The sequence below is a fragment of the Geotrypetes seraphini genome, chromosome 10 (assembly GCF_902459505.1).
Source record: "Geotrypetes seraphini chromosome 10, aGeoSer1.1, whole genome shotgun sequence".
Classification (NCBI taxonomy): Eukaryota; Metazoa; Chordata; class Amphibia; order Gymnophiona; family Dermophiidae; genus Geotrypetes; species Geotrypetes seraphini.
In genome coordinates, this window is record NC_047093.1 from 14,107,787 (window position 1) to 14,120,633 (window position 12,847).

The following is a 12,847-nucleotide window of genomic DNA, read 5'->3' on the forward strand; positions in this document are numbered from 1 at the left end:
AGTTTAATTTCTTGGGATTCCCACTTCTGTATTTGGTAAAGGTCTGTCTGTGTTTTGAGTGTAAAGAAGTCATTTAAAGTTGTTTTATGTGTGGTAGTAATGGCAGGGGGGGAGGGGCCCCCCCGGGCCCCTACATGTCTAAAACTGGCCCTGGAAGACAGTATCTGAATTCAGGAAAGCATGGGACCGGTACCTAGGATCTCTTAGGTATAGGAAGGGATTGTAGAGCTTAGTAGCTAGTTTGGATGGTGAGAAGGGAGGAGGAGGAGGAGAGAGAGAGAGAGAGAGTCCTGTACAGGTGACAGGTGAAGAGCCCCCCCCTGAAATCCCCTAACATATTAGGCCAATAAACACTACTAAAGGCCTAAATGCTCTGACTAAAACTGTCAAGCCTTTGCACAATCTGTGCTTGCTGAAATCAGCAAGCCAAGCGAAACTTATGCTAAAATGAGCAAATGAAACGAAACTTATTCTTTTATATGGCAACTGGTATCACATTTGCTGTAATGCTTTAAGAACAGGGAAGTGAACCTAAGAAGGATGAGAACATGTCTTCACCAAGAATACAAAAATACATCATTTGCGAGATATATCCTGGAATGGGTGTAGCCTTACTGGACTCTTGTCTTGAAATTGCTGAGCTGATGATTAAAATGACAGGTAGTGATTCTGGTAAACAGGACACGCGTATGGTTTGATACAGAAATTATAAAACCAATTAATAAACCGATAAGTGTAATGACGTTTGTAAGTGACCAATAAAAACTAACGTGGGCCCAGGCCATCAAGAATTATATTAAAAAAACAGCTTTTTGATTGTGAAGGGAGGACAGACATCCAAGTATGCTCAAGCGCTTGAGGCATACTATCTGTCAGCTCCATATGCTGTAAAGATTTGCTCTTGTAACCTGTTATTGAGTGTTAATAAAATATATATTAATTATACCAGCATATTGAGCTTCCATGAAACCAGGTATCGAAGGCCGTAAACAGGCGGCTTTTCAATGGGCAGACTGGAAAGACTACAGCAGACCCTCAATATTCTCGGGGCTTAGGGGCAGAGCCGGCCGGCGAATATTGAAATATGGCGGATAACTTTCAGGGCCGGCTCTGACCCACCCCCACGTCCCGGACCTTCCCCAGACCTTACCTGGCGGTCTAGCGGCAACGGGAACTCACGGCAGCCATTTGGATGACGGCTCTGCACAGGGCAGGAGCGTAGGACGATCGATCCTGCCCCGCGTTGCCGCTAGACTACCAGGTAAGGTCCGGGATGCAGCGTTTCTTTAAAAAACAAACAAACAAAAAAAAAAAACACGCAAATAACCGAATCCGCAGGTACTGAAACCGCGGATTCGGAGAGGGTACTGTATATGATTTTTATCTGCCATAAATATTTTAATATTTCCGTGATATTTCAGACTTTGTTATGCCTTTTTGTAGGTAAAAAACATAATGACTGTGTTGGAAATAAATAATATTCAAGATTCACAAGCCAGAGCCCTAAGCGGTGGCCAGAAGAGGAAACTGACCTTTGCAATTGCTGTCCTGGGAGACCCAAAGGTAAGAGGTGATTTGAACCAACCAGCGTGCGCAATGCAAAATTATGGTACTACGACCCTAGCACCAGGACACATTACAGACCATTCAGCAAAAAAAGAATCTCTCTTCAGTGGTTGGGCTAGGACAACTTTCCATCACCTGAGAAAAACTACGCACAAGTTTCAATGAAAAGACAATCATGTCCTTAGCATCCAAAATTGGACTTTCCACCCAGGGACGAGAAAATCAGAGCCTCTTAAATGCTAGGTCCAAGAAGAATAGGATAGCCTGAGGATTAATATTTAAAGCAGTGTATTGCAAGCTGTGTGCCGCGCAAGATTCCAGGTGCGTCGTCTGATGCCGAGGAGGAGGAGAGGCGCCAGCGCCGGCTGACCGCCTACAGGACCTGCCGATCCTCCTTTTTTGTTTAATAGCAACCCTCCCCTCCCCCACTGGCATCTCATGGCCCCGTCTGCAGGGCCTCCGCGCATGCGTGGATGTCACACATGTGCATGACATCGTCGCATCGACGTCCACGCACTTCCGGATGCCCTCGAGTCGGCTCGCAAAAGTTTGCAAGACACTAATTGAAAGGAACGATAAGTGAAAGAGACTAATACGAAGGGGCGCTGACCGATGAGTGCGCACTAAACGCTAACGCGTGCATGTTACTCTAAGGACGCGTTAGCGTTTAGCGCGTGCTAATTCGATTAGCGCACCTTAGTAAAAGAGAGGGTAAATTTTTGTTCTAAGTTTTTTCTTAACTTCGGAGTGTGCGCAATGATGGGATAAACCCGAGCGCCTAATTAAAAAAAAAAAAAAAGAACTGAATTGGGAGTTAGGCATCTAACTCCAAAGTAGAAACATACATAGAAACATAGAAGATGATGGCAGAAAAGGGCTACAGCTCATCAAGTCTGCCCATTCTGCTTACCCACCCCCTGTCTATGCCCTAATGACCCAATTTCCTTATCTTGACCCTCGTAGGGATCCCACATGGGTATCCCATTTATTCTTAAAGTCTGGCACGCTGTCTGCCTCGATCACCTGCACTGGAAGCTTGTTCCAATGATCAACCACTCTCTCTGTGAAGAAATACTTTCTGGTGTCGCCATGAAATTTTCCGCCCCTGAGTTTGAGCGGGTGCCCTCTTGTGGCCGAGGGTCCCTTGAGAAAGAAAATATCGTCTTCCACTTCGACACGTCCCGTGAGGTACTTAAATGTTTCGATCATGTCTCCCCTCTCCCTACGTTCCTCGAGAGTGTAGAGCTGCAATTTGTTCAGTCTTGAGCCCCGAGATCATCCTGGTGGCCGTCCGCTGAACCGATTCAATTCTGCGCACATCTTTACTGTAATGTGGCCTCCAGAATTGCACACAGTACTCCAGATGAGGTCTCACCATGGCCCTGTACAACGGCATTATGACTTCAGGCTTTCGGCTGACGAAACTTCTATTGATACAACCCAATATCTGCCTTGCCTTAGATGAAGCCTTCTCCACTTGATTGGCAGTTTTCATGTCTGCACTGATGATTACTCCTAAATCTCGTTCTGCTGAAGTCCTAGTTAAAGTTTCTCCGTTCAAGACTTCGGGGTCCTTTTATTAAGGCGCGCTAACCGATTTAGCGCGTGCTAAATGCTAAGGCATCTGTTCTGTGGGCGCCTTAACATTTAGCGCGCGCTAAATCGGTCAGCGCACCTTAATAAAAAGACTCCTTAGGCGCCGCTAGGTACGATGCTCTAAAGGACTCGGGCGCCTATAACGTAGGCCTTTAAAACCTTGGCCTAAGTTTTAAGCTAGGCGCCACTTAGCACGATTTGGCGGTGGGCGCCTAAGTGAAATCGACACGCAATAGGCGACTGAGGCCTAGATTCACTAAGCAAACCGATGGTGTACCGATCGGTTTGCGACTCCTTTGGGACCCGATTTTACTCCGGCCCGACTCACTTACCTCTGTGCCGATCCGTGCAAATGAGGGGAACGGCATGCAAAGTAGGTAGGGACGTGATTCACTAAAGACATTTCTTTAACCGACTGGGCAGGCCGATCAACACAAACGTCCTTTCCGACTGTCCTCGGGCCTGAAATCCCAGCCCTGCAGCCCATCTTTGCCGCTCTCCTCTCTGCCTCTTCCAGCTGAGCCATGCTCTTGCCGTCCCGACTCTCCTGCTCTCTGCCGCACTTCCCCACAGTGTGAGCCCGTGGTTTTAAAGCAGGACTGCACTGCGGGGAAGGGCGGCAGAGAGCAGGAGAGTCAATAATTGCCTGCTTTTAAAAAGGGACTCTCCGGCCCCGATGTCTGCCCCAACTCTCCTGCGAATCTACTGCCCCGATGTCTGTCCCAACTCTCCTGCCTCGATGTCTGCCCCAACTCTCTTGCGAATCTACTGCCCCGATGTCTGTCCCAACTCTCATGCCTCAATGTCTGCCCCAACTCTCCTGCGAATCTCCTGCCCAGATCTCTGCCCCAACTCTCCTGCAAATCTCCTGCCCAGATCTCTGCCCCAACTCTCCTGCGAATCTCCTGCCCAGATCTCTGCCCCAACTATCCAGCGAATCTACTGCCCCGTTGTCTGACCCAACTCTCCTGCCTCGATGTCTGCCCCAACTCTCCTGCGAATCTCCTGCCCCGTTGTCTGACCGAACTCTCCTGCCTCAATGTCTACCCCAACTCTCCTGCGAATCTACTGCCCAGATCTCTGCCCCAACTCTCCTGCAAATCTACTGTCCCGATGTCTGTCCAAACTCTCCTGCGAATCTACTGCCCCGATGTCTGTCTCAACTCTCTTGCCTCGATGTCTGCCCCAATTCTCCAGCGAATCTCCTGCCCCGATGTCTGACCCAACTCTCCTGCCCCAACTCAAGCCCATGGTTTTAACCCATGCTTAAACCACTAGCACATCTTTGTAAAAGGAGCCTTTGGACATGGATTCTCTAAATGAAACCCAAACGCAGCTGAAACAGCATTTTTAACTGAGTGTTAAACTTTGAGACGTTTTGTGTGCTGAATATTTTGCTATTTGAGGTACTGTTTTATTGAGATATCTGGTGGTGGTATAGACGTATTTGCTATTTATGTTTACGTATATTAAAATTTGATATCCCGCCGAAGCTTATGACAGTTTTCAGCGGTTTACATTAAAATCAAAATTCAAATGAAAAAGTAAAAAGAAAAGAACTCTATCAAATATAGAAAAGACCTAAAACACGCAATCACACTTAACAAACAATTTGTAATATAAACAATTTTTAAAAAGAAAACAGTATCTACCCTTAGCACGCATGCGCACTTCAAACTCGGTGGGTCCGTGATCTGTGGCACCGTGCCCGCGCATGCGCAGTGCCTCCCTCAGCTGATATCCTGCCCCGATCTCCGACGCCGGCCTCAGCTTATTTTCTGCCCCGATCTCTGATGCTAATTTACTTCCTGCCTTCTGACTAGCTGCTGCTGCCTGGACTCCTATTCTTCTCATCCCCGGACCAACAGCTGCAGCAACCGTGGTTTCAACAAGCAGCCACGGGCTATTTGCAAGGCTGGCCCACTTCAATAATGCGATCCGAGCTGGCCTAGAAAAAGCTCTGAGGCTGCCCGGTCTAGCGGATTCTGGACAGGGGGGGGAGCAGGGAAGGGAGAAGGGGTGCTGCTGGACAGGGGGGAGGTAAAAGGAAGGGAGAAGGGCTACTGCTGGACAGGGGGAGCAGGGAAGGGGTGCTGCTGGACAGGGGGGAGGTAAAAGGAAGGGAGAAGGGCTACTGCTGGATAGGGGGAGGCAGGGAAGGGGTGCTGATGGACAGGGGGAGGTAAAAGGAAAGGAGAAGGGCTACTGCGGGACATGGGGAGCAAGGAAGGGATGCTGCTGGACAGGGGGGGAGGTAAAAGGAAGGGAGAAGGGCTACTGCGAGACATGAGGAGCAGGGAAGGGGTGCTGCTGGACAGGGGGGAGGTAAAAGGAAGGGAGAGAGACAGTCATAAAGAAAGAAAGAAAGAAATGCCTAAGTCTACACATCTATTCTAGCACCCGTTAATGTAACGGGCTAAAAAACTAGTTAATTAATAAATATGTTCAGTAGTTGAAGACTCCATTCCAAATGCTGTTTTCAACTTCTGTTCCACCCTGTAAAGCACCTGTTGGAGCACTATAACCTGCTATTGATAAATATTGTTATACCAGACAGTGCCATAGTAAGGGGGGGTGCAGTCCGCCCCAGGCGCCATCTTGCTCAGGCCACCATGACCCCTCCTCCTGCTCTCCGCTCCCCCTTCCCACTCCTCCCCTGCCACGCCCCCTTCCCTCCCCCCATAACTTTTTAACGTCAGCGCGAGCACCCACCAACTTGCTGCCCACGTCGGCTTCGGCGCTCTCTCCGACGTCACTTCCGGGACCCAACGTCGAAGAAAGTGCCAAAGCCGACGCGGGCAGAAAGTCAGAAGCTGCTCGTGCCAACGTTAAAAATGTACGGGAAAGGGGCACGTGCAGCAGGGGGAGGGGCAGGGGTGCCGCTCCCCCTCGCTACGCCACTGAAATCAGAAACGCAGCACTCCTGTAGTATCCATTTATCTCACTGGTGATGGATTTCATGTTCCTTTTCTTTTGGCAGGTTTTGCTCTTAGATGAACCGACGTCAGGGATAGATCCCGCCTCCCGGCACCTAATATGGACACTACTGAAAGAGCGCAAAGTGGGTCGGGTCACTTTGCTGAGCACCCAGTTCATGGATGAAGCTGACATACTGGCTGGTGAATGTTTTCTCTTCTTATAAATTTATTTCTTTAAAACATTTCTAATCTGCCTTTATCCAAGGCGGCTTACAAGTTTCCGTGCATAATAGAGAATGACACGGTGACAAAATTCATCACCGTTCCCGTCCCCGCGGATAACCTTGGAAAACCATCTTCATGTCATTCTTTAAGGAGAGAGGGAAGAATCAGAGTATGAATGGCCACAACCACTGACCCGCAAGCTTTGCTTTGAAGAATGCTGGTGTAGAAGGACCGAGGTTGAAACAGACACTACAGAATGACAGTCTCTGGTATCCAGAGCAGATATTGTGATGTCATAATGCCTCATTCCACCAGTGCCTAAGAGCCAATCACATCAGTGATGTCACAATGGCTTCATTATCCTTGGCTCACATAAGAATCAGAGTACGAATGGCCACAACCACTGACCCGCAAAGCTTTGCTTTGAAGAATGCTGGTGTAGAAGGACTGAGGTTGAAATAGACACTAGAAAATGACATGGGATTATTTCCCACGGTTATCCGCGGGGACAGGAACGGTGACAAATTTTGTCACCGTGTCATTCTCTAGTGCGTAATCAAATTGCAAAATGAAAAGTTTCCAAACCAGAAAATGGATGTATTGAAAGACATTTAGATTTTGGATAACCTAAGGGGAACTTCCTACTACGCATTATGGGGAGACTCAATAAATTCTCACAAAAAAAATCCCTATTTAAATGCATATCAAACAGTGCTATGATGCGTTTTTGATTCATTGTTGCCAGTGCTAAATAGTGTTAATGTGACTGAATACTATTATTCACTTAAAATTTTGTTTGATATGTATTTAAATAGGGATTTTTTTAAAGTGAGAATTTATTGGACATTGTTTGAAATCCCCTGGAGTATAGTCTCCAATTTTTTGGTGGCGTTGAGACTCAATAAATGGCATCCAGAAGGTTCTGAGCATTCTGCACAAAATGACCTTTACCGAATTCTAGTTAGCGTGCATTTCTATGCACAGCCCAGATTCTCTAAACAGTGCTATAGCTCAGTGAAAAACGCCGTTTAAATGACGTTTTAAACTGATTTCAAGGTACCTACTGGCACCCAAAAAATAAGCACCAGAATTGTGCCTCCACAGGTGCTTTATGGCACCTAATGCCATGGCTAGGCGTGGCAAAAATAAAAGATAATAAAAAGATCAAAAATACCAGAATGATATCTTTTGAGTGTTTCAATTATAATCCCTCTTTGCGCTGGCTATTTTATGCCACTGTCTAATGAAGTTAGTTTCCCCTTTCAATTTTGATCTTTGCGCGTTTAATGATATCATCTGGATCAGCTGTTAAGGCGCCCCGCCTCCTATACTCTGTGCAGTCATTAATGGAGAGGTTCGTTTATCCTGACGCAGCAATTAGAATGCGAAACAAGGTTTCTCTTGTTGATTGAAGTACACCCGGGAGTTGGCAGCTTATGGTGGGTATTAGGGTGTCTACCCTGTGCTTGGACTGTGGCGAAGAGGCACTGCACGGACAGCAACAGAGATAGCGATTTGAACATACAGCAAAAAGCTAAGTTTGATGTTTTCAAAGTCTGCCGGTTTTTTCAACACTGAACGCGCTTGAAAGTCTGCCTTCCCACTTTAGTGATTTACCTCTTGATTTTCACTCCCCCTCACTGTTGAGTGTTCCCTTTAATCAAACTTTGATACTTATGCCCAGTTTTTTGAGCCTAGAAGAGTTTTTCTCCCTGCTAAGGGAGTTTTTTCTCCTGGGCTCTTTTTCCGGAGCAGGACCTGTGATAGTCTATCTCCCTTGTTTCAAGTCTTAGTACTTAGGAAGGCTATCCTTTGGATTTTGAGGTCTGTTTGTTCATCTGATGATGGCTTGTTTGGGAGCCCCCTACACTGAGGTTAGACACTTATATTTAACCTTTACCCCCTTGCCAGTCAGGTTTTCAGGATATCCACATTGAATTTGCGTAAACTTGATTTGCATACACTGTCTCCATTATATGCACATTTCGTTCAAGCATATTCATTGTGGATATCTTGAAAACCTGACTGGCAAGGGGGGACTCCAGGACCGACTTGAGAAACACTGCTGCAATCTACTAGATTCCAGAAACGTCCCTATTCTCTATTTTAAATAATAATAATAACTTTATTCTTTTATACCGCCATAACCAAAAGTTCTAGGCGGTTTACACTAAAAAGAGCTGGACAATCGGCAAAATACAATAATACAGTAAAAAATACATATATTTATAAAATAGAATTTCAATAATAAAACTCACTAAGTAATAAACTTATCGAACAAAGTGGTCTTAATTAATTTCTGAAAACAGCAATAGGATAACGTAGCTTGCTGAATACATTTACCTAACCAAGATTGTTGCTAGGGTCTTATCTAAGAAGGTCTTGTATCTACACCCGTTAATTTTTGGATAAGCAAATAAGTAGAAGTTTCTAGTTTCTCTTGATGGTCTATGCAACACAAAATGAGGAAAAAGGTAAGCTGGAGACAATCCCAATATCAGCTTAAAGCAGATACAGGAAAATTTGCCTCCAAAGGCAGCCAATGAAGTAAACAATAATATGGACTAATATGGTCATTCTTTTTTAAACCAAAAACCAATCGAACAACCATATTCTGAATTATCCTTAATTTCCTTAGAATTTTTTTGGGTGCTCCTAAATAGATGATGTTACAATAGTCTAAAATAGATAAAACTAATGCCTGCACCAATAGTCTGAACGATAAAGGATCAAAATATTTTTTTGTGGTTCTTAATTTCCACAATGTAAAAAAGCACTAAGTTCGTGTGTTCTGCTAGTGTTACATGTCGGTCCATTCATTTACATACCACAGAAGTCAGACTTTCCAGCCTGTAGTTCCCTATGTCTTCCTTACTTCCACTCTTGTAGAGAGGGATCACATCCGCGGTTCTCCCATCCTCCGGTACCACTCCTGACTCTAGAGAAGCACTGAAAAGGTCAACCAGCAGAGCTGCCAGGACTTCCCTCACTTCTCTTAGTAAACACCATCCGGCCCCATCGCTTTATCCACCTTTAGTTGAGCGAGCTCCTCACGAACACAATCCTCTGAAAATCTATTAGGGTCTCTATTTGCTTTTGTTTACTGCGGTCCAGCTCCCGGCGCTTCAGCTGTGAACAAAGAACAGAAATATTTGTTAAGAAATTCAGTCTTATCTTTATGAACGTCTCTACATATTCCTCCATTTCACCTTTGAGTCTCACAATGCCACTTTTGCACTTCCTCCTATCACTAATATATATAAAAAAATGTCTTGTCCCCCCATTACACCGTGTCTGCTGTATTTTCTTCCATTTGCCTCTTTGCTTTCCTGACTGGCTGGAACGTGTTATCAGAGGATGTGTAAACAGCAGTTAAGGTACTGTAGCTGGGTTAAAAAAGGTTTGGACAAATTCCTGGAGGAAAAGTCCATGCTCTGCTATTGAGCAGCTTGGAGAAGAGAAGGTCTATATAATAATGAGTGGAATGGAAAGGGTAGATGTGAATCGCTTGTTCACTCTTTCAAAAATACTAGGACAAAGGGACATGCGACGAAGCTACTAAGTGGTAGATTTAAAACAAACTGAAGAAAATAATTCTTCACACAACATTGCCAGAGAATGTGGTGAAATCAATTAGCTTAGCGGGTTTTAAAAACGGTTTGGATAATTTCCTAAGAGAAGCCCATAGGCCATTATTGAGCAATTCTTATGTTCTTATATGCCCTGGGATCAGTAGCATGGAATGTTGCTATTATTTGGATTTTTGCCAGGTACTTGTGACTAGAGACAGGTACTTGTGCGGGGACAGAAATTCCACCCATCCCCGCCCGTCCCCACCAGGATCCTCTCCGTCCCCGCCAAGGATCCTCTCCGTCCCCATCAGGATCTTCTCCGTCCCCACCCATCCCTGCAAGGAATTACCTCCATCCCTTCCCGTCCCCATAAAAAGCAGCAATTACTTCTAACAGGATCATCAATTCCACAGTTTCTTTTGTGTTTGCGCTGCTGTTTTCCTTGTGGAATCTCTTTGGTGGAACCCTTTTTTTGTTTTCTGTTCAGGTAATTAACTTATAAACCCCCTCATTTACTAAGGCTGACGTGTCCATTATATTATATGGACGAACCCTGCTTCCAAAGCCTTCCATCCCCGTGGGAGTCCCGTTGGCTAGAGGAGGGTCCCCGTGGGAGTCCCATGGGCCAGAGGGGGGTCCCCATGGGAGTCCCGTGGGTTAGGGGGGAGTCCTGCAGGACTCCCACGGGACCCGCGGGATTCACGCGATCCCCGTTCCCGTGCAGATCTCTACTTGTGACCTGGATTGGCTACTTGGAAACAGGAAACTGGGCTAGATGAACCATTGGTCTGACCCAGTAAGGTGATTATTCTTGGGCACTACCCAAATAATCGATTGTGAAACCTTATTTTATGTTCTTTCCATTTAGATCGAAAAGCTGTGATTTCCAATGGAAAGTTAAAATGCATTGGTTCTTCTCTATATTTGAAGAGAAAATGGGGCATCGGTTATCAGCTGAGGTAATAATAATTAATTTGTGTGTTTTATCAAGATTTTATTTATTTATATTCCAGATATCCCACAATTCTATGCAGATTACAAATTATTTAGGTACTCCAGCATTTTTCCCTGTCTGTCCCGGTGGGCTCACAATCTACCTAATGTACCTGGGGCAATGGGGGGGATTAAGTGACTTGCCCAGGGTCACAAGGAGCAGCGTGGATTTGAACCCACAACATCAGGGTGCAGAGGTTGTAGCTTTAACCACTGCGCCACTCTAGAAACCAAAGTGTGGTAAAAGTGATCCAAGTGTAGGGCAATCCAGCCATTGTGACATCACTGATGAGGTTGGCTCTTATTGATGGAATGAGGCATTATGACATCACAATACCTGCACTGGTGATCAGAGGCTGAAACTTTTCACACTATTTATCCTCCCAGAGGAGCTCAGAACAGTTTACATGAAATTATTCAGGTACTCCAGCATTTTTCCCTGTCTGTCCCGGTGGGCTCACAATCTATCTAATGTATCTGGGGCAATGGGGGGGGGGGGGGATTAAGTGACTTGCCCAGGGTCACAAGCAGCAGTGTGGGATTTCAACCCACAACCCTAGGGTGCTGAGGCTGTAGCTTTAACCACTGCACCACACCCTCCCATGATGCAACATTGTGTAGCGTAATGGCATATACTACACATCATGATACAGATAAAGACTAACCGGCCCCTATAGTTAGCCCAGCTATTCTGAAAATGGGGTTCGTATGTGCATATTGGGGGGTCATTCTATAACTGGGTGCCACAATTTGGATATGCCACGACCATGCTCTAATTATTTATTCTATGATAACATCTGTGCACTCGGATTCCGTCCCAGGATACTAGAGTCAGTCAACACTGGGACATTAAGGGGGAAATTCTGTATAGGACGCCGGTCTCAGCAGCCGCCTAAGAAGCGGATGAGAATCACAGACTGGCATCCTATACAGAGTCGCATCTACCCTAATGGACAAACGCCTAACCCCGCCTAAGCACCCTGATTCTCTAACTGGCGGCCATGCCGCAGGTGCCGGTTAGAGAATTGCGCCTAATCCCTTGTCATCAGCTGATCGCAGCAAGGAAATCTCCCTGCCACGATCAGCTGAGCGGCCGCGGCAGGGAACCTCTGAACCTCCCCCCTCCCCTCTCCACTAAGTTGACCTGCAGGAGAGATGCCTACCACCTCCTGCCGCCACCCCCAAACCCCCCCGTGAATGTCCGCATCAGAAGAGATGCCCACTCCCTTCTGCCACCACTCACATGAATGTCTGCGGCAGGAAGGATGCCAATTCCCTCATGCCGCCACCCCCTGGAACTTCCCCCCTTACCAGTGACACCCCCCTCTAGAGCCACCGCCCACCGGTAGACCCTCCCCTGGCATGTTGCTACTCTTTGGGGTTCTAGAATCTTATTACTCTCTGGGATTCCGGAATCTTGCTATTCTTTGAGATTCTGTATGGAATGTTGCTACTCTTTGGGATTCTAGAATCATATTACTCTCTGGGATTCCGGAATCTTGCTATTCTTTGAGATTCTGTATGGAATGTTGCTACTCTTTGGGATTCTAGAATCTTGTTACTCTCTGGGATTCCGGAATCTTGCTATTCTTTGAGATTCTGTATGGAATGTTGCTGCTCTTTGGGATTCTAGAAACTTATTACTCTCTGGTATTCCGGAATCTTGCTATTCTTTGAGATTCTGTATGGAATGTTGCTGCTTTTTGGGATTCTAGAAACTTATTACTCTCTGGGATTCCGGAATCTTGCTATTCTTTGAGATTCTGTATGGAATGTTGCTACTCTTTGGGGTTCTAGAATCTTGTTACTCTCTGGGATTCCGGAATCTTGCTATTCTTTGAGATTCTGTATGGAATGTTGCTACTCTTTGGGGTTCTAGAATCTTGTTACTGTCTGGGATTCCGGATCTTGCTATTCTTTGAGATTCTGTATGGAATGTTGCTACTCTTTGGGGTTCTAGAATCTTGTTACTCTCTG

General features: G+C 45.9%; 1 protein-coding gene across 3 annotated transcripts in view; it reads left to right on the top strand.

Annotated features, from left to right (window-relative positions):
- The window catches only part of LOC117367937 (ATP-binding cassette sub-family A member 9-like), a 174,314-nt gene that overhangs the window by 74,981 nt on the left and 86,486 nt on the right, over positions 1 to 12,847 (top strand). For all 3 annotated transcript variants that reach the window (XM_033961056.1, XM_033961057.1, XM_033961058.1), the window contains 3 exons: positions 1,444 to 1,563; positions 6,143 to 6,281; positions 10,746 to 10,836. In XM_033961056.1, coding sequence (XP_033816947.1) covers positions 1,444 to 1,563; positions 6,143 to 6,281; positions 10,746 to 10,836 — 350 coding nt within the window. The remainder of the gene's footprint in view (positions 1 to 1,443; positions 1,564 to 6,142; positions 6,282 to 10,745; positions 10,837 to 12,847) is intronic.